The sequence below is a fragment of the Megalobrama amblycephala genome, linkage group LG9 (assembly GCF_018812025.1).
Source record: "Megalobrama amblycephala isolate DHTTF-2021 linkage group LG9, ASM1881202v1, whole genome shotgun sequence".
Taxonomy (NCBI): Eukaryota; Metazoa; Chordata; class Actinopteri; order Cypriniformes; family Xenocyprididae; genus Megalobrama; species Megalobrama amblycephala.
The window spans coordinates 29,831,166-29,851,215 of record NC_063052.1 but is presented as its reverse complement, the minus strand read 5'-3'; the positions used below and the strand labels follow the sequence as shown (position 1 = coordinate 29,851,215).

The following is a 20,050-nucleotide window of genomic DNA, read 5'->3' as shown; positions in this document are numbered from 1 at the left end:
AAAAGGGAAGGTGATGTGACACAGTAGTAAACGTGCCTCTGTCCCAACTTTTTTTGCAGTGTGTTGCAGCCTTCAAAATCAAAATATGTTTATATTTACAAAATGCAATTAATTTGGCCAGTGAAAATATTGAAAATATTTCCTTTGTACTTTTGTCAGTTAAATAAAGGTTAAAGAGAATCAACAAATCACAGATTTTTAATTTTATTGCATTTTACAAAATGTCCCAACTTTTCTGGAATTGGGATGGTACCTCTGTCTGTCATAGCATAGCCTCTGAAGCCTTTGTAGCAATAAATTTAACTACAATATGCCATCTTTAGCTAATAGTTTATATTCAGAGAACTTAAAGTTGTCAGATATTTTTAAAGAAAGTAACCTGATATGTCTTGCTCGGTTGGCTACTTGTTCTTTTAAGCTCATTCTAACTTTTTTCTGTGACAACAGCATATCTGTACATGGATTCTGCATTTTGTAATGTGACAAAATCCTATTATTTTTTAAGTAGTTTTGCATTTTTCTCATTAATGTCTTTGTTATGTGAAATTTACTTATAAAAGCAATTTCGTATGTCAGCAACTTTTTAAACACTCTTTTAGTTTGGTTAGAATTGGCATAGGGCAGGTTTACCTGTTGCTGTCCATGGTGCTGCAATGTCAATTACTCTTGGTGTTTTGCTCTTTGCCCTTAGCTCAAAACTCCCTAACTCACCAGGTTTTTTCTTTTTTCTCTTGGGTGGGGGTATAGCCTACTAAAACACTGAAGTCGTGTTTATCTTCCACTCGTCAGGGAATGATTCTTGCTGGCTCTTGTTTTGCTAAAAAAAAAATGTAACTATGTAACCTACACTTTATACTGTCATAATAATTAATGTTATGCAGTAACTTCTTTTAACTCATAGTGTCGCTGTTCACCTGCAAAACAATATGTGTCTTCAGTACACATCTCTCCACCCTGTTTCTGATGTCATACACGGTTTCAGTCTCGTCTAGTTACAGAAAATCATCGACGGAAACTGCTTACTGCTAATACTGTCCTTCTGGCTAGTATTCTACATTATTATACATTTGTGTTATCGTTTGAATGTTAATAGTTGTATTGCTGGATTAAATTTCTGCTTAATAACTGAAGCATTTTAATGGTTCTGCTCTGCTGTCGAGATGTTTGGTCTTTTGTTCTTCGTGCTGATGGCGCACACCGCTTATGGAGACGTGAGCTATTCTTTCCCGGAGGAGATGAAACGCGGATCTGTGATTGGAAATATAGCAAAGGATCTCGGGCTCGATGTGAACAGACTCTCATCTCGTAAGGCTCGTATTGATACTGAAGGTAACAGAAAACGATACTGTGACATTAATCTGAATACTGGAGAGCTGACCGTAGCGGAGAGAATCGACAGAGAGGGGCTGTGTGGAAAGAAAGCTTCGTGTGTTATTAAACAGGACCTGGTTTTGGAAAATCCTCTTGAATCACATCGCATTAACATAAACGTTCAAGATGTAAATGACAATTTTCCTTTGTTTAAAAGAGATGTAATAAAACTTGAGATCAGAGAGTCGGCTGTAAAAGGTGCTCGTTTTTTGCTCGAGGAGGCTCACGATGCAGACATAGGGACTAATTCTGTTCAAACGTATAATTTAGCGAAGAATGAATATTTTGAATTGGCTGTTACTGCAAAAACAACAGGAAAAATGTATGGTGAGCTAGTACTTAATACAGAGCTAGATCGTGAGCAGCAGAAAGAGGTGACATTAATTCTCACTGCGGTAGACGGCGGGACTCCACCGAGATCAGGTACTGTAGCCATACACGTCACTGTGCTGGATGCTAATGATAATGCTCCAGTCTTTAGTCAGGCCGTCTATAAAGTCAGTCTGCCTGAAAATTCTCCTCTAGATACTGTAGTGGTGACAGTGAGCGCTACTGATGCTGACGAGGGACAAAATGGAGAAGTGACATATGAATTTGGGCATATTTCAGAAAATGGCTTGACAGTCTTTTCTCTCGACCAAAATAATGGAAGAATAACTTTAATAGGGTCTCTTGACTATGAGGACGAGTCCTCCTTTGAGCTGCCAATTCAAGCCACCGATGGACTTGGCATGGTATCATATGCAACAGTTGTTATTGAGATATCTGACATTAATGATAATTCCCCCATTATAGTGATTAAATCACTAAATATCCCGATTCCTGAGAACGCGTTACCCGGTACAGAGGTCGGCATCATTAATGTTCAGGACAGAGACTCTGAGAATAACGGACAGGTGCGCTGCTCCATTCAGCAGAACGTCCCATTTAAACTCGTTCCTTCAATCAAAAATTACTATTCTCTGGTGACCACAGGTGAATTAGACCGCGAGCTGCTCTCTGATTATAATCTTACAATCACTGCTACTGATGAGGGCTCTCCGCCTTTATCTTCCACTAAGAATCTTCACTTGACTGTAGCTGACGTGAATGATAATCCACCTGTATTTCAGGAGCACAATTACAGAGCTCATGTGCAAGAAAATAACAAACCGGGCTCCTCTATTTGTTCAGTATCAGCTACAGACCCGGACTGGAGACAGAATGGCACTGTAGTTTATTCTCTGTTGTCCTCTGATGTCAATGGCGCACCGGTGTCCTCCTTTCTATCCATTAACGGAGACACCGGGGTCATTCATGCCGTGAGGTCGTTTGATTACGAACAGCTGAAGAGTTTCAAAGTGCTCGTGTTAGCCAGAGACAACGGTTCTCCTCCTCTGAGCAGTAACGTGAGCGTGAGTGTCTTCATATCGGATGAGAATGACAACTCCCCTCAGATATTATACCCCTCTCCAGAGGGAAACTCCTTCATGACCGAGATGGTGCCCAAAGCTGCGCAGGCGGGCTCCCTGGTCTCCAAGGTGATCTCCGTGGACGCGGATTCTGGCCAGAACGCGTGGCTCTCGTATCACATTATTAAAGCGACTGATCCGGGACTTTTCACTATCGGTGTCCACAGCGGGGAGATCAGGACGCAGCGGGACATTTCTGAATCTGACAGCATGAAACAGAACCTTATTGTGTCCGTGAGAGATAACGGACAGCCCTCTCTCTCAGCCATGTGCGCGTTGTATTTACTCATATCAGATAACTTGGCTGAAGTTCCAGAACTGAAAGACATGTCTCATGACGAGAGCAGCTCCAAACTGACGTTTTATTTGATCATCGCGCTGGTGTCCGTTTCCACTTTCTTCCTGACCTTCATCATCATCATCCTGGCCGTGAGGTTTTGTCGCAGGAGAAAGCCCAGACTGTTGTTTGATGGAGCTGTAGCCATTCCCAGCGCGTATCTCCCTCCAAATTACGCAGAGGTGGAGGGCGCGGGAACTCTCCGCAGCACTTACAATTATGACGCGTACCTGACCACGGGCTCGCGCACTAGTGACTTCAAATTCGTCAGATCTTATAATGAGGGCACACTGACTCCTGACATGACTCTGAAAAAGACCCAATCCTCCGATGATCTTAATGGTATTGCCGAGGGAATAGAGATTGTTTCACAGGTATGTTAAGTTTTTTTTTTTTTTTTGGTTTTGCCTCAAAAAGGATTTTGTGATTAATTTTGCAGAAACAATTTAGAACATTTTATATTGAATAATTTCATTCAAGCACGAAATTGAAAATATTAGGATGTATTTCTATACAATGTAAGCATGTAGAAATCAAAGTTCTAAAATATAAGTAAATCTAGCAGTGTCTGTTATATTTGAGTTCTCAGAGTACTTGGACTTGCTGTTTTTAACTGAATTCTGGCATAAAGAAAATACTCCTGCTTAACCAGATTCCAGGTTTTGGAATTTTAGATCTAGCAGAGGCAGCAGCATTATTGTGGTTTACAACTTGCAGTTCTTGATCCTCAGTTTTCATCATTTGAATGTTTGTTGTTGAGTATTTCTGCTTCTACTTCTACAATCATTGTTACAGTCTACAAACCACCTAACACTAAGTCACATGCAGTGTTTATGTCAGAATTTGCTGATTATCAGTAAGTGTTGACCCTGAAGTTCCACAGAATTCTTATTGTGAGGGATTGATTTATTCATGGACCAAAGTGATTACGACAGCTAAGGAATATTTATTGCTACTTGACTGTTTTAATCTCTCACAATTGGTAACTGTCCTGAAAAGGTCATACTCTGGAACTTGTGATTACAAACGGCTCATTTGTATCACAGTTAACATCTGTTGACATTGGTCTGTCAGACCACTCAGCTTTGATTTGGAACTACATCATTCATGTGTGCCTACCATTCGATCTGTAACATTCCAGAAGTGCTGCTAACAGACTCTTTTGCTCCTCTGAGGTCACACAAGATTACTTTTGTTCGCTCTGCTCCATGGTATAATAACATTCTGTGCACTAAGAAGGCTGTTTGTTGGAAAATGTAGCATAAATTTCATCTCACTGGCTTGAATGTTTATTATCTAACTTGGAAGGATCTTCTGTGTGACTATAGATCATTTATTGAGACTGAAAGACCTCATTTCTCTCACACTATTGAAAACAATCTATTTCTCACATGTCTTAAAAGAGTGTTTGGTGTGTCAGGGACAGTTTTGAAGTGGTTTAGATCCTATTTCACTGACCGTTCCCATTTCATTCCCAAGGGTGGCCATAGGTCTGAGATTAGTTCTGTTTTCACTGGTGTTCCTCAGGGGTTAGTCTTGGGCCCTTTACTTTCTAACATTTATTGATTTATCTGTCACCGCTTGGCCACCTCTTGAGATCGCTTGGCCTCCATTATCACTTGTATGCTCACGACACGCAGATTTATATGCATTCTAAACCTGATGAGCGCCCTGACGCTGCTTTTCTTTCTCACTGTATTACTGAGATAAAAACATGGATGAGTAATAATTTCCTGTGTCTGAATAGTGGTAAAACCGAAGTTGTGCTCATTGGTTCCCATCATCAGATTTCCAAAGCTGGTTCTCTGTCTTTGACTTTTGATGGCTCTGTTTTGGAAACCCAAAGCAAAGTGAGGAACCTTGGAGTTATTTTTGATGCTAATCTTTCATTTGATTGTTTTGTTCAGAGTACTGTTAAAAGATATTTTTTCCCATCTCAGTGCTTTCTCTTTCTGTGCTCTTCTGCCTCTTGAACTTAGGGAAATTAAGACATATGAAACTTTTAAAGTTAATTTGAGGCTATTTTTTAATCTTACATTTGCTTGCTGATGTTTATTATTATTATTATTATTTATTTTTCATTATTTTTACTTTTATTAACTGTATTGTTAATACACTGTGTTCCAAATTATTATGCAAGAGACAAATCAGTAAGATTTCTGTACAATAAACATTCAGATTTTAGTTTTTCTAAGAAAATGTTTGTTCGTTTATTTATCCATGTCTTTTTAGATAACTGGTATCAATCTCAGACAAAATTATTTGCCAGATCTATTGAAACTCTACTTAGAGGTTGTTCCACATTATTAAGCAAGTCACAGTTCTCATGCAATATGGGGAGGAAGAAAGATCTTCCTGAAAATGATGAAAATGAAAATGTTTCACTTTGTGAGGTTTGGTTAGTGGTGTCTAAAATGCATCTTTATGCACAACTGCCAGCCTGCATGGAGAGCTTCTTCAGACTCCAGAGACACCAGCAGCTTCAAATACCTGTTTGCTGCTCAACACTGGCTTTTTTATAGCTGCCCTTTTAATGCAATTAATTTTTTGACAGGAACTTTCCTCAATAAGCCTTTATCTGACCGAGTTCTGCTGTGCTCTAAATCACTCACAAATCTTATGATAATTCGATAATCTCCATTCAGTTTCACACAATATTAGTTGTTTTCATGCCTTTTGCACAACATTGCACCATTTCATGCTTTTCATCTTCAGAATGATCTTTCTTCCTCTCCATATTGCATGAGAACTGTGACTTGCTTAATAATGTGGAACAACCTCTAAGTAGGGTTTCTGGCAAATTATTTTGTCTGAGATTGATACCAGTTATCTAAAAAGACATGGATAAATAAACGAACAAACATTTTCTTAGAAAAACTAAAATCTGAATGTTTAATGTACAGAAATCTTACTGATATGTCAATTGCATAATAATTTGGAACGCAGTGTATTGTGTACAGCGCTTTGAGAAGCTGCTTTTAAATGTGCTTTATAAAAATAAAGTTTATTATTATTATTATTATTATTATTCTCAAATAAAAAAAAATAAATAAATAAAAAAATAAACTTTTTTGGCGTAACATTTACACTGAAAAAAAAAATCCGTGAAAAAATAGAACCACTTATACGGTGGGAAAATGAAGGAATTTTCCGTTTTGAAATGTTCACAGGTGTTTTCCACTTATTTTGAATTTTGCCTTGCATTGTGTTGTGTTTTAGGGTGAAAGGGAATGTCCATTATGGTGGCAATTCGTGTTTGCCAATTTGTTATGATCGAATTCACAGTGAGCTTGAAAACAAAGCTGTAATTTTACAAACCACCGATTGTCGACCATTACAAGTCTGACTTCCTTTGGCGCTGTCCGTGGTGCTGATGTGTTGTAGCTTGTACTGTAGTGTATGCAGCCTTGTGAAAAAGATTGTTTAGGTCGTTCAGCGGTTTTTTGTTGTGTTTCAGTGTGTAACAATAATATAACGCTCACTTGATCACAGAATTCTCTAATCGTGTAATGACTGTTTGAAAACACTCATTTTGTTTTATTTTAATTTCAAGATTAAAGAAACTATTTTGATTTTATGGCGTGTTAGAAATATGTTTAGCTAAGTTTATACATCTATGTATGGATTAACATCTCATTTGGTCCTCATGGTGTCGCTGTTGACCTGTGCATCCACTTTCTTTTATCTCCACCCATTTGCGTTGCTATTTTCTTTATCTCCGAATGTCCGGTGTCTGTACGGTGGTTGTCTTTAGTCTTTCTTAGAACAGCTGAATATGAGCTAGTGTTCAAACTGATATATTCTTTATTTGCTTGTCATCTTATATCGAGTAGTCTACATTTGGTCCACAACCGAACATGATGCATAAAGGACTGTTGGCGACGACACTATGTCTTTTCTTCTCCATCTTTTTTATGGAGCACACCGCTTATGGAGACGTGAGCTATTCTTTCCCGGAGGAGATGAAACGCGGATCTGTGATTGGAAATATAGCAAAGGATCTCGGACTCGATGTGAACAGACTCTCATCTCGTAAGGCTCGTATTGATACTGAAGGTAACAGAAAACGATACTGTGACATTAATCTGAATACTGGAGAACTGACCGTAGCGGAGAGAATCGACAGAGAGGGACTGTGTGGAAAGAAAGATTCGTGTGTTTTAAAGCAAGAGCTGGTGCTGGAGAATCCTTTAGAATTACATGCTATCAGTCTTCGGGTTCAAGATGTTAACGACAACAGTCCTTATTTCGGTAAAGATGTAATTAATCTGGAGATAAGGGAATCCGCCGTTAAAGGCAAGCGCTTCTTGCTTGAAGAAGCAAACGATGCAGATATTGGGCAAAATTCTGTACAAAGCTATTTGATTCAAAATAATGAATATTTTGTTTTGTCAGTGCAAAGTAACACTCTTGGAGAAAAGTACGCCGAAATCATTTTAAATAAAGAGCTGGATCGCGAGCACGAGCAGGAGGTGACATTAATTCTCACTGCGGTAGACGGCGGGACTCCACCGAGATCAGGTACTGTAGCCATACACGTCACTGTGCTGGATGCTAATGATAATGCTCCAGTCTTTAGTCAGGCCGTCTATAAAGTCAGTCTGCCTGAAAATTCTCCTGTAGATACTGTAGTGGTGACAGTGAGCGCTACTGATGCTGACGAGGGACAAAATGGAGAAGTGACATATGAATTTGGTCATGTTATGGAAGACTATAAACATTTGTTTCACCTTGATCGGAAGACAGGTGTCATTAGCATAAGAGGGCCAATAGATTTTGAGGAAGAAGCCACATTTAGTCTGCGAATAATAGCTAAAGATGGTTCAGGTCTAACATCTTATTCAAATGTTATAATCAGTGTAAGTGACATTAATGATAACGCCCCTATAATAATAGTAAAATCACTTAATGGCCCAATTCCTGAGAACGCGTTCCCCGGTACAGAGGTTGGCATCATTAATGTTCAGGACAGAGACTCTGAGAATAACGGACAGGTGCGCTGCTCCATTCAGCAGAACGTCCCATTTAAACTCGTTCCTTCGATCAAAAATTACTATTCTCTGGTGACCACAGGTGAATTAGACCGCGAGCTGCTCTCTGATTATAATCTTACAATCACTGCTACTGATGAGGGCTCTCCGCCTTTATCTTCCACTAAGAATCTTCACTTGACTGTAGCTGACGTGAATGATAATCCACCTGTATTTCAGGAGCACAATTACAGAGCTCATGTGCAAGAAAATAACAAACCGGGCTCCTCTATTTGTTCAGTATCAGCTACAGACCCGGACTGGAGACAGAATGGCACTGTAGTTTATTCTCTGTTGTCCTCTGATGTCAATGGCGCACCGGTGTCCTCCTTTCTATCCATTAACGGAGACACCGGGGTCATTCATGCCGTGAGGTCGTTTGATTACGAACAGCTGAAGAGTTTCAAAGTGCTCGTGTTAGCCAGAGACAACGGTTCTCCTCCTCTGAGCAGTAACGTGAGCGTGAGTGTCTTCATATCGGATGAGAATGACAACTCCCCTCAGATATTATACCCCTCTCCGGAGGGAAACTCCTTCATGACCGAGATGGTGCCCAAAGCTGCGCAGGCGGGTTCCCTGGTCTCCAAGGTGATCGCCGTGGACGCGGATTCTGGCCAGAACGCGTGGCTCTCGTATCAAATTATTAAAGCGACTGATCCGGGACTTTTCACTATCGGTGTCCACAGCGGGGAGATCAGGACGCAGCGGGACATTTCTGAATCTGACAGCATGAAACAGAACCTTATTGTGTCCGTGAGAGATAACGGACAGCCCTCTCTCTCGGCCACGTGCGCGTTGTATTTACTCATATCAGATAACTTGGCTGAAGTTCCAGAACTGAAAGACATGTCTCATGACGAGAGCAGCTCCAAACTGACGTTTTATTTGATCATCGCGCTGGTGTCCGTTTCCACTTTCTTCCTGACCTTCATCATCATCATCCTGGCCGTGAGGTTTTGTCGCAGGAGAAAGCCCAGACTGTTGTTTGATGGAGCTGTAGCCATTCCCAGCGCGTATCTCCCTCCAAATTACGCAGAGGTGGAGGGCGCGGGAACTCTCCGCAGCACTTACAATTATGACGCGTACCTGACCACGGGCTCGCGCACTAGTGACTTCAAGTTCGTCAGATCTTATAATGAGGGCACACTGACTGCTGACCTGACTCTGAAAAAGACAGCTTTGGATGATCTTGAAGGGCTCGATGCAGAGGCTATGCAGGAAAGTACCTCTGAAAATAAGGTATGAAATTGGTTCCACATTTCCTTAATGTGAGCTATCACCATGAAATTTCATTTACTCTTATTTTTTTTTTCAGAAGTAAAAAAACATTTGTTTTGTTTAATGGCATTGCAAAAGTAGATTTTTGGACAGTAGTCTCATCAAATCTTGCTAATCAGAATGATCTGTAAACTATAACTTTTCTCACCCTGGCAACCATTCATATGGAATTCTTCTTTTCTTGTTTTTTCTCTTATTGTTTTGTGTTAAGGTTGCAACCTATGAAACTGACTTTACCAGATCATCTGACATCACCTATCCATTTGACCAATATTAGAAGTTTACATAAAATTCTAAATAGTGACTTTTTAAATACGTTTCCAGAAGGGAATTTTAATTAGGAAGCAAGTTGATAATTTCTCATGATTTTCTCATGAATACAATTTTATGTTCCATGTTTGTTCATTCATTCTGAATATTGCAAAAACGAAACCAATTTTTGGCCCTATATATATATATATATATATATATATATATATATATATATATATATATATATACAGTCAAAACAAAAATTATGCAGACATTGATATTTTTGATATATTTTTACTGGTGGGTGCAGGACACTATAGTTTATTTACATAAGTGAGGATAGCAAAATAAAGTAAACTGTGACATATTATATCCAAAAATTCTTCATATAGTGGACTACCAGTGAAAAAATAGTTAAAATTGTGGAACCAAAAATTATTCAGACACTTTGTCCTGACCATGTTTTGCTTAAGTGTTATCTGACATAATTAAGATGAATTTTTCTGACACAGTTTATCTCTGAGATCTTTCATATTTTATTACCATTTTTTTAAACTATAATGAATAAACTGAATAAATGAATGAAATGTTCAAGTTGTCTGAATACATTTTGGTTTGACTGTATATATATATATATTGTGAAAAGAGTTTGTGGGTCTGTAACTCTTTCATTTGGTCTCTGGGTGACGCTCTTATGTTATACACAGCTTAGGAAGTGATCTCATCTTTGCCGTGTGTCCTGATGCCCCAGTTTAATCAGTGTTGCACAGCGAGCAGAGGAGGGAGAGATGAGCGGTGGATGGGGAGGGGAGTGCTGTAGGCGTGCAGAGAAAGAGAGAGATGAAAATAAAAATCTAAGCCGACAGGAGCAGGCATCAGAGCGCAGTGTCTACCCCAGCTATTTGAGGATCACTTCAGAATGCGCTTTTATCGTCGTTATTTTTATTCTTTATTATTTAAATGTAACCATTAATATTTTACAACATGATTTGTTTATCAAGATGCATGCTGGCACATTTCTGGCTTCAGCTTTGCTTCTGCTTCATTTGCATGTGCGGTTCTCTCGCTGAAGTGCGTTATTCGGTTCCAGAGGAGATGCAGCAAGGCTCCATCATCGGCAATGTGGCGAGAGATTTGGGAATAGATGTGACGGAGCTCATGAGGCGCAATGCTCGAGTTGTTGCTGAGGGGAGCCGACAGTTTTGCGAGCTGAGTGCAGAAACAGGCTCTCTGTTGGTGAGTGAGAGAATGGACCGTGAGGAGCTTTGCGCACAGTCTGCACCCTGCGTCCTGCAATTTCAACTCCTATTGGAGAATCCGCTCAAAGTGTACAGTCTCCTCTTGGACATCCAGGACATAAACGATAACAGCCCAGCATTTGATAACGGTCAGATTGAGCTTGAGCTACTGGAGTCAACGGTCCTAGGGAGGCGTTTTCCACTGGAAAGTGCTCACGATCCTGACATAGGAGCTAATTCTGTTCAGCATTATCAACTCAGTGAGAGTGAATATTTTGCTTTAGAGATGAATACTCAGATGGACAGAAATGCATATCCCGAACTGGTCCTCAAAAAGCCTTTGGATCGAGAAAACCAAGCTGATCACTTTCTGACCCTAAGTGGAGTGGATGGTGGCCGGCCTTCTCGTTCTGGAACGGCTTCGATTCACATTCACGTGTTAGATGCTAATGATAATGTTCCTGTGTTTGGTCAAAGGGTGTACAAAGTCAGCGCACAAGAAAATTCAGCTCGAGGTTCTGTTTTGGTTAAATTAAATGCAACCGATTTAGACAGCGGGATTTACGGGGAAGTTAGTTATTCTTTCAGTCACGTGCCTGATAAGACGAGGGGGATTTTGGCGGTTGACCCCGTGACGGGTGAGGTGAGAGTCACGGGTATGTTGGATTACGAGGAGGCCAGTTCTCATGAGCTGGATGTACAAGCCAAAGATGGAGGAGGACAGTCGTCTCACTGTAAACTCATCATAGATGTGATAGATGTGAATGACAATGCACCGGTTATTGCAGTTAAATCAAACTCTGCTACTGTGCCAGAAGACGCTTCACCTGGAACCATGGTGGCTTTGCTGCATGTTTATGATTTTGATACCGGCACCAGTGGACGGGTCACGTGTGAGATATCTGATGATGTGCCATTTAAGCTTGTATCAGAAGTAAAAAATTACTTTATGCTTGTGATTGATGGAGTTTTAGACCGGGAAACGTGTCCTCACTATAACATAACAGTGACTGCTGTGGATTCTGGCACTCCCCCTTTATTCAGCAGCAAAACTGTAGCCATAACAGTCACAGACGTTAATGATAATCCTCCTATTTTTAGACACAGTGACTACAGCATCCAGTTTTCAGAAAATCAGCCTCAGGGAACCCCGGTCGTTAAAGTCAGAGCTGACGATGCAGATGAGGGGCAGAATGCTAGAATCCTGTATTCTCTTTCAGAAGATGCAGCTTCTCTTTTCTCCATCAATGCAGAGAGTGGTGAGATATTTACTCTACGGCCCTTTGATTACGAAACATCCACTCACTTCAACGTTCAAGTGACGGCTCGTGATGGAGGCAGCCCTGCGTTCACCAGCACGTGCACTGTCCGGGTCTTTATTGCAGATCAGAATGACAATTCTCCGGTTGTTCTTTACCCAGTTCAGTTTGATGGATACCTTGCGGATGACATTGTGCCCCGAGCTGCTCCTGCAGGTTATTTGGTCACTAAAGTGGTTGCTGTTGATGCAGATGCAGGGCACAATGCATGGCTGTCCTATCGCATTGTGAAAGCCACACAGCCTAATTTGTTCTCGATTGGACTGCACTGTGGGGAAATTCGGACACTAAGACCATTTGTTGAAGATGATGAGATCAAACAAACCTTGCTAGTCTCTGTGAGTGATAATGGGCCTGAGTCTTTGTCTGCCACTGCAACTGTTAATATTATGACTGAAGACGGCTTGCCTATCATCGATGAGCTCTTTGCACGTGGCATAGATGAGTCACATGCTCACAATGACCTTACTCTGTATTTAATACTGGCTCTGGCAGGCGTGTCCAGTCTTTTATTTGTGCTCATCATTGCTATGGTCTATATGAGATTATGTAGACACAGATATATGTATCGCTCAACTGCAAACTTACCCGTTTTTCCTCCGACCTACGGGCCACCTGGCTACTCCGACGTGAGCCGCTTCACTACTTTGCAGAAGGATGATCGATACAACTCTTTCTTAACAACAGGCTCGTGGAGAGGGGACTTCAGATTCGGCTCGGACTTTGTTGATTTTGACATGCAGAATAAGCGTGGGGCGTCGGTGCATGTGGGTGGCCGCAGCACTGCACGTGCGACGCTCTTAGTGCCACATAAGTTCTAACCCAGATGGTTTGACCCTGACAATCATACTTAAAATCCTCATCAACAGATCGGACTGAAAAAGTCTTTAATCAAACAAATGACAAATGTTCATGATTATGATGCATTAGCTGTTTCATGAAAACACATTACAGTGAATCCTTCACTTTTATTGTGTCCTGTTCTGCTTTAATTTTGAATGTGACAAGATCTTGACCTCCATGTTTTTGTTTTTTTTTGTAATTGCACTTTAAAGACTTTTGTGTGCTCTTTATTATTATATGTGGATCTAATGTGTGTGTGTGTGTGTGTATATATATATATATATATATATATATATATAGAGAGAGAGAGAGAGAGAGAGAGAGAGAGAGAGAGAGAAAGAGAGCTTGGACTATATATTTTAGTGCTGTCAAACGATTTATCGTGATTAATCACATCCAAAATAAAAGTGTGATTACATTACATTACATATATATATATATATATATATATATATATATATATATATATATATATATATATATATAATAATTTACACATAAATATAAAATATTTTTTTGTGAAATATATCCATGCATGTGTGTGAATTTATATATACATAATAAATATACACAGTACACACACATATATTATGTAAACACAAACTTTTATTTTGGATGCAATTAATCACGATTAATTGTTTGACTGCACTAATATATATAATATATATATATATATATATATATATATATATATATATATATATACAATACCGCTCAAAAGTTTGGGATCGGTAAGATTTTTAATGTTTTTAAAAGAAGTTTCGTCTGCTCACCAAGGCTTAATTTATTTAAAAATACAGTAAAAACAGTAATATTGTGAAATATTATTACAATTTAAAATAACTGTTTTCTATTTGAATATATTTTACCAGGGCTGGACTGGGACAAAAAAATGGCCCTGGCATTTTTGCTCAGACCGGCCCACCACAATCGGTCGGACACCACCCACCAGAGTATTACAATTAATTGGTAGAGTTATTAAAAATACACTTAGTAAGAGTAGGATTTCTAGATGGACAATGTGCTCCATGATATAAAAGCTAGTTAACCCTTAGAACGTGGATGTAGAATACTGATAATTCTATAAAGATTTTTTTTTATTTTATTTTTTTTCAATGAAACAGACAGCAGAAAAACTATAATTTACAATACAAATATACTTTGTTTTAAAGAGCACAAACCCCTGTTTAAGTGTCAAACATTTACCTCTCATTGTTTAGATACTCCCCATTAAAAACAATGAAAAAGAAAACTATACTACCAAGTTACTCACAAAAAACGTCCTAATAAAATGATATTCATGTTATTCACTTGCCATAAACAACCAAGTGTTCATACCAGAGTAATAGGGTACAAGAGCTACAAAACATAACTTTTTATAGCTGAAAAGTGAGATCTAGTAGACCATCATCACGACTAACAGCTATAAATAGACACCTATAGTCTCGTTGTGAAATAAACACATCATCAGTAATATTACATTATAATAATAACCTGAATTTTTTTTTTTTTGAAAAATCAAATTGCATCATTTCAGGTTTTTCTATGAGAAGGGCCGTTACTGCATAAGTGAACTCTGATAGCTACAAGGGCACTGCTAACTACAAAAAACAGTGCAAAATAACTTTTGCTGTGCTATTTGACTTTAGCTGACTGAATGACCAGTGCAGTAGGTGACAGTCTGACTTTATAATAACGACGACGATTATGTTGTCTTATAATATTCATTCATTTAAACATCATCATCGTCGTCGTCGCATCATGAGTCCCTCGCTGTTAATCATGTAACTACCCTGCTTACCGTTTCTATTATACTCTCCTGCTTACTCTGTCCCTCATTGGCTTCACTGTCAGACACCTGCTGCTCCTCTGCCTTACAGGTGTCTCCTCCATGTTCTTCTATGTTCACCTGTTTTTGCACGTCAGGTACTGTAGGTTTGGAAACTGAAGCTACAGTAACCGCACTAAACATGCCAGTAATTTTTGCACGTTGAGGCATCAACCTCTAAAATTTTTTGCCCGCAACTTCTCCGCACCCCCCTTGCACTTGCGCTTTTGTTTCTCCATCCTCCTAATCCACAGATGTTCTGGCGAAACAGAGGGGACGGGCTGGAGTCTGTTAAGAGATGTGATTGGGCCAGCCCAGTGTCAGTATGGAAAATGAACCAATGGGCCGCTGTCCCTGCTTTATGGGCCGGTCGTTGGCCAATTTTATGTTTATTAAAAAAAATCAAATCATATAGCGGCCCCGCCCTCAAGTGCGTCGGCCCACCGGGCATTTGCCCGGTATGCCAGATTACCAGTCCAGGCCTGTATTTTACAAAGTAATTTATTCTCGTATTGGCAAAGCTGAATTTTCAGCATCATTACTCCAGTCTTCAGTGTCACATGATCCTTCAGAAATCATTCTAATATGCTGATTAGTTCCTCAAGAAATATCTGTTATTATTATCAATGTTGAAAACAGTTGTGTACATTTTTTTCAGGATTCCTTGATGAATAGAAAGTTCAAAAGAACAGCATTTATCTAAAATACAAAGCTTTTGTAACATTTTACACTACCGTTCAAAAGTTTGGGGTCAGTAAGAATTTTTTTTTTTGTTTTTTTTGAAAAGAAATTAAAGAAATGAATACTTTTATTCAGCAAGGATGCATTAAATCAATCAAAAGTGACAGTAAAGACTTTATAATGTTACAAAAGATTAGATTTCAAATAAACACTGTTCTTTTGAACTTTCTATTCATCAAAGAATCCTGAAAAAAAATATTGTACACAAATATTTTGTACAATTGTAAACAATAAATGTTTCTTGAGCAGCAAATTGACATATTAGAATGATTTCTGAAGGATCATGTGACACTGAAGACTGGATTAACGATGCTGAAAATTCAGCTTTGCCAACACAAGAATAAATTACATTTTAAAATATTTTCAAATAGAAAACAGTCATTTTAAATTGTAATAATATTTCACAATATTACACAATATTGCTACAATCTTACCGATCCCAAACTTTTGAGCGGTAGTGTATATATATTAGTCCAAGCAGGACTGTCACGATGAGTACAGACTTTACTTTTTTCCTTTGGAAGGCATGCATGTCAGTCTGCTTTTTTACTGAAAGGCTGTAATCACTGAGTTTGTATTTGATGAGAATCCATCTCTGCTTTGTATTTTTGATCAGACGCTCACTCTGTTTAGGACTCTCTCTCTCTCTCTCTCGAAAGATTAAATGGTTGAAAGATTTTGAATCTGCATTTCACATGAACACTCTTCTGCTTCTGTGAACCGGATTTAAAACAATTTCATCTTCATTTGTCTTTCTGTACTCTAGCGCTTTATTTTTGGTTGTATACATATTAAGCTCACATGTTGTGAAGACTGCTTTCTTATCCTTTCTCATACAATTCAGTCATCTATGTGCAGTTTGTTACTGTTGATTTAACTGGTGATTTTACCTTTAAGTTCAAATAATAAATATTTCCAATGAACCTTTACAATAAACAAACCATGCATTTATAATTAATTTACACAAACACTAATTTTTACCAGAAGATGTTAACTTATAGTTATTGATTTGAGCCAGAATCACTGTCACTGGAGATGTCTACATTTACACTTTAGATATTTTAACATTTACTCTGGATAGTGCTGTTAATGTGATTTATGTGCTTTGTAAAGTGACTTTCGGTTTTAGGAGTTATATTAATAAAAAATATTTATCAAAAGAGGCACAATCTGAGCGTCTCTTTTAAGTGGGAAATTAGGAAATACTGCATGCAACATTAGACACATTTATGAATGATCTTGTTGATTATGCATGAGAAATATTCTACATGATCATAATACCCTTCACAAGTCTTCCTAGTGTCCCAGTGTGTCTGTCTTGTGTTTAATCAGAGATATGAATGTTTTATTTACTCAGGTAGGTTGTCTCTTTACTGTTAACAGTAAATGTGCTTGCAGTAACTAGTGCGATGACAGAATATATTTGTGCATATGCCTGTCTTTCAATCCAGGTAGCATAAGATACGATTGTAATGTGGACTTTCACCTTAAAGTTCTTCATAGTTGAATCATTACATGAAAGCGTAGTACTAAATTATTTTGTTTCATGGGTTACATTGGTCATACTTATGCTTAGTAAGTCATGTTGTTTATGTTTTGCAGTGCTAGTTGATATAAGCATCACTTTTGCTTTAAAGCAGAGATTTCTATTACAGGCTTTAAAGTTATTAGCAAGAAATATATCCAAGGTTAAAAGGTGTGAAAAATCGAAATTTATTACATTTACCACTAAGATACTTTGCCATGAAATTGTCATGACATTTAACAGATGAGTCTAAAAATGAGAAGTTTGCTTTGACAAATTAACCATAATATCTAACCACAATTTAACAAATGTCCAGACTCATGATTTGAGCTTCTTATCTAGGATAAAGGATGATTTCACCTCGTGACTATGAGGCCACATGTAAACTTGGTTTTTCACTGGGTCTGCAGGATTAAATATAGAGTCTAGTTGGAGAGTAATGTTTTCTCTGAGCAGATGTTTGTGTGTTTATTATTGTGACTGTGCACTGAGCTCATCTGCAGTGTATAACATGTTCTGACATGCCTTTAATCGGACCATGAACGCCTGACACACACACGTGAGCATACATAATGCCACAATAATGCCACAAAAGAGAGATTGGGGTTGAATATGCAAATACATTTCAATTAAATGTCATTGTGAGCTTAATTTAGGGATTTTCAGGTGACATTAGAGCGAGTTCAATTAGCAACAGATCTTCTGATGGTTAATATAAACCCCAACATAAAATGCGTTTTATTAACTGAATCATAGTTTTTAGCTTAAGAGTAGTTCTTCTGAGTGCCAATTATGAATGTATGGAATATACACATGTAGTTAAATGCTTGGTATCACTGATGAATTGATTTTCGTCTTAATTGTAGTCTTATTTTAGCATTTGGTTTGTAAGTGGAGGGTATTACTACTTTTTATATATATATATATATATATATATATATATATATATATATATATAGTTTGTCTGATTAGTATTGTTATTAATAATGCTTTTATCCCTTGTGCAACCTTATTTGTTATAAGTGTGCCTTTGTTAATGCCAACTACATGAATTTTGGCTCAGGTGTTTATTTTTATTGGAATTTTAATATTTTACCCTCATTTCCTTCAAAAAAATCAATTTTACCCTCCGTACAAAAAATACTCACACTCAGCACCTTATGGACAAAAATGTCCACATTGAAACCCATTAAAACTACAATTTTTTAACCCATTTGACTATAAAATGATACAATATTTGCAAATAGGCATTCATTCTATCGGCAAGGCTTCAAATTTTACATTTTTACCATTTTTTACTAGATTGTGCCATATTTTCAAATTTGGCATATAAAAGAAATACTTGCTTTATTTGTGTTTTCTGATTATGCATATTATAGTCTATTATAGAGTCAATTTGAAAAATAATGCCGCTATAATTGTGTGGGTATATTGGTAAGGATTTCAGAGTGTAGTTTGCATGTGTTTACTAATCAAAAATCCCACTCCATGTATGAGTCACACCCTTGGCAGGGTCATATGGCCATGGTCAAAGAAGGCTTTGAGGTTTTTCTTTTTCGACCAAACACACATCTTAACCCTTGATTGCACTTTTTCACTTGTTACTGTTTTTTTACGGAGATGAAAGGTATGCTTGAATTTGAAGTAGAAGTTCAGAAGCCCCTAAACACATTGTTTTAGTTTTCACCACAAGAAAATGCTGATTTTTTAGTTCTTTAGATTTTATACAAAGTTTGAGTTCACACAGGTGTCCTCACAGCCAAACCTATAAATATGTGGTGCTTGAGGGGTATATCATTTCATTGTTTGAAGAGACGTTACTCAGCAGAAGAAGCTCTGAAGCTAGTGTTGCCCACTGACAGTGAGCACACAGGTGCATTAGAAGCCGAGGATGTAAAGAAACCGATTTGTAAAGCGTTAAAATTCTGAAAATGAATGAATGTTTGGTATCTATGGATAGAACAGATGCTGGTTAAAAAATTGACATCAGTGAAAGTGGAAAAAAAAATATTAATATATAATATTTCTATGACAGTTTTTTGGCATGGACATTTTTGTCCATTATGGACCTAAGTGTTAGTTTTTGTAAAAAATCTAATTTTCTAAAAAATATAAATGCCTCAAAATGAATGTTGTTGTTCTTCATTGACCTACCCAAGAATCTAATAAGCAAAGAAAAAAAAAATTCTGCTTAGCATTTAGTTTATGAAAATAAACTACTATTTTTAATTTTTTCATAAAAAAAAAAACACCTATGGCATTATGTAAACAAACCAGCATTTAAAGGGTTAAAGTTCTTAAAATTAATGAATGTTTGGTATCTATGGAAAGAACAGATGCTGGTTAAAAAATTGACATCAGTGAAAGTGGAAAAATTTATTAATAAATCATATTTCTATGACACTTTTTTGGCATGGACATTTTTGTCCATTTTGCACCTATGTGTAACTTTTTTTTTTTTTTTTTTTTGAATGCACAAGGGTTATTTGGCCGATTATTTATTATTTTATTTTATTATTACTATTATTATTATTGAAATTCTAAAAACTATTATTATGAAATTACATTCCTTTCATGTACTGCATGTTTTGGAATGCTACTAATGCAACTACTCTCAGAAAAAGGTACAAAAGTTACCCTATCAAAAGGTACTCCCTTGTACCTTATTTACCACTAAAGGTTGCATATAAGTATCTTATATTAGCACCATTTGAAAGGGTAACACCCCAGCTTTTGTTTTTTCTGAGGGTGTACAGTAATGGGACTGTTATGTACTGCAGATCCACAGAGTGCTGTACATATTCCAGTCAGTGACTGTGTGCTATTTAAAGTGTTCA

The 20,050-nt window shown here is 37.7% G+C and overlaps 2 protein-coding genes across 17 annotated transcripts in view; both read left to right on the top strand.

The window, feature by feature from the left end:
• The window catches only part of LOC125275563 (protocadherin gamma-A11-like), a 205,955-nt gene that overhangs the window by 66,848 nt on the left and 119,057 nt on the right, over positions 1 to 20,050 (top strand). Inside the window, exons 1-2 of one of the 16 annotated variants that reach the window (XM_048202658.1) lie at positions 534 to 1,745; positions 7,632 to 9,428. The exons of 13 other annotated variants lie outside the window; for them this stretch is intronic. In XM_048202658.1, the coding sequence (XP_048058615.1) occupies positions 1,161 to 1,745; positions 7,632 to 9,428 (2,382 nt within the window). In that variant the 5' untranslated portion in view covers positions 534 to 1,160. Of the gene's footprint in view, positions 1 to 532; positions 3,534 to 6,198; positions 9,429 to 20,050 lie in introns of those variants that run through there. 2 more of the 16 variants (XM_048202670.1, XM_048202653.1) reach the window with 2 other exon arrangements.
• LOC125275590 (protocadherin beta-15) lies at positions 10,255 to 13,422 on the top strand. Its single transcript, XM_048202698.1, has one exon. The coding sequence runs from the start codon at positions 10,704 to 10,706 to the stop codon at positions 13,095 to 13,097; it is 2,394 nt and encodes a 797-aa protein (XP_048058655.1). The 5' UTR covers positions 10,255 to 10,703; the 3' UTR covers positions 13,098 to 13,422.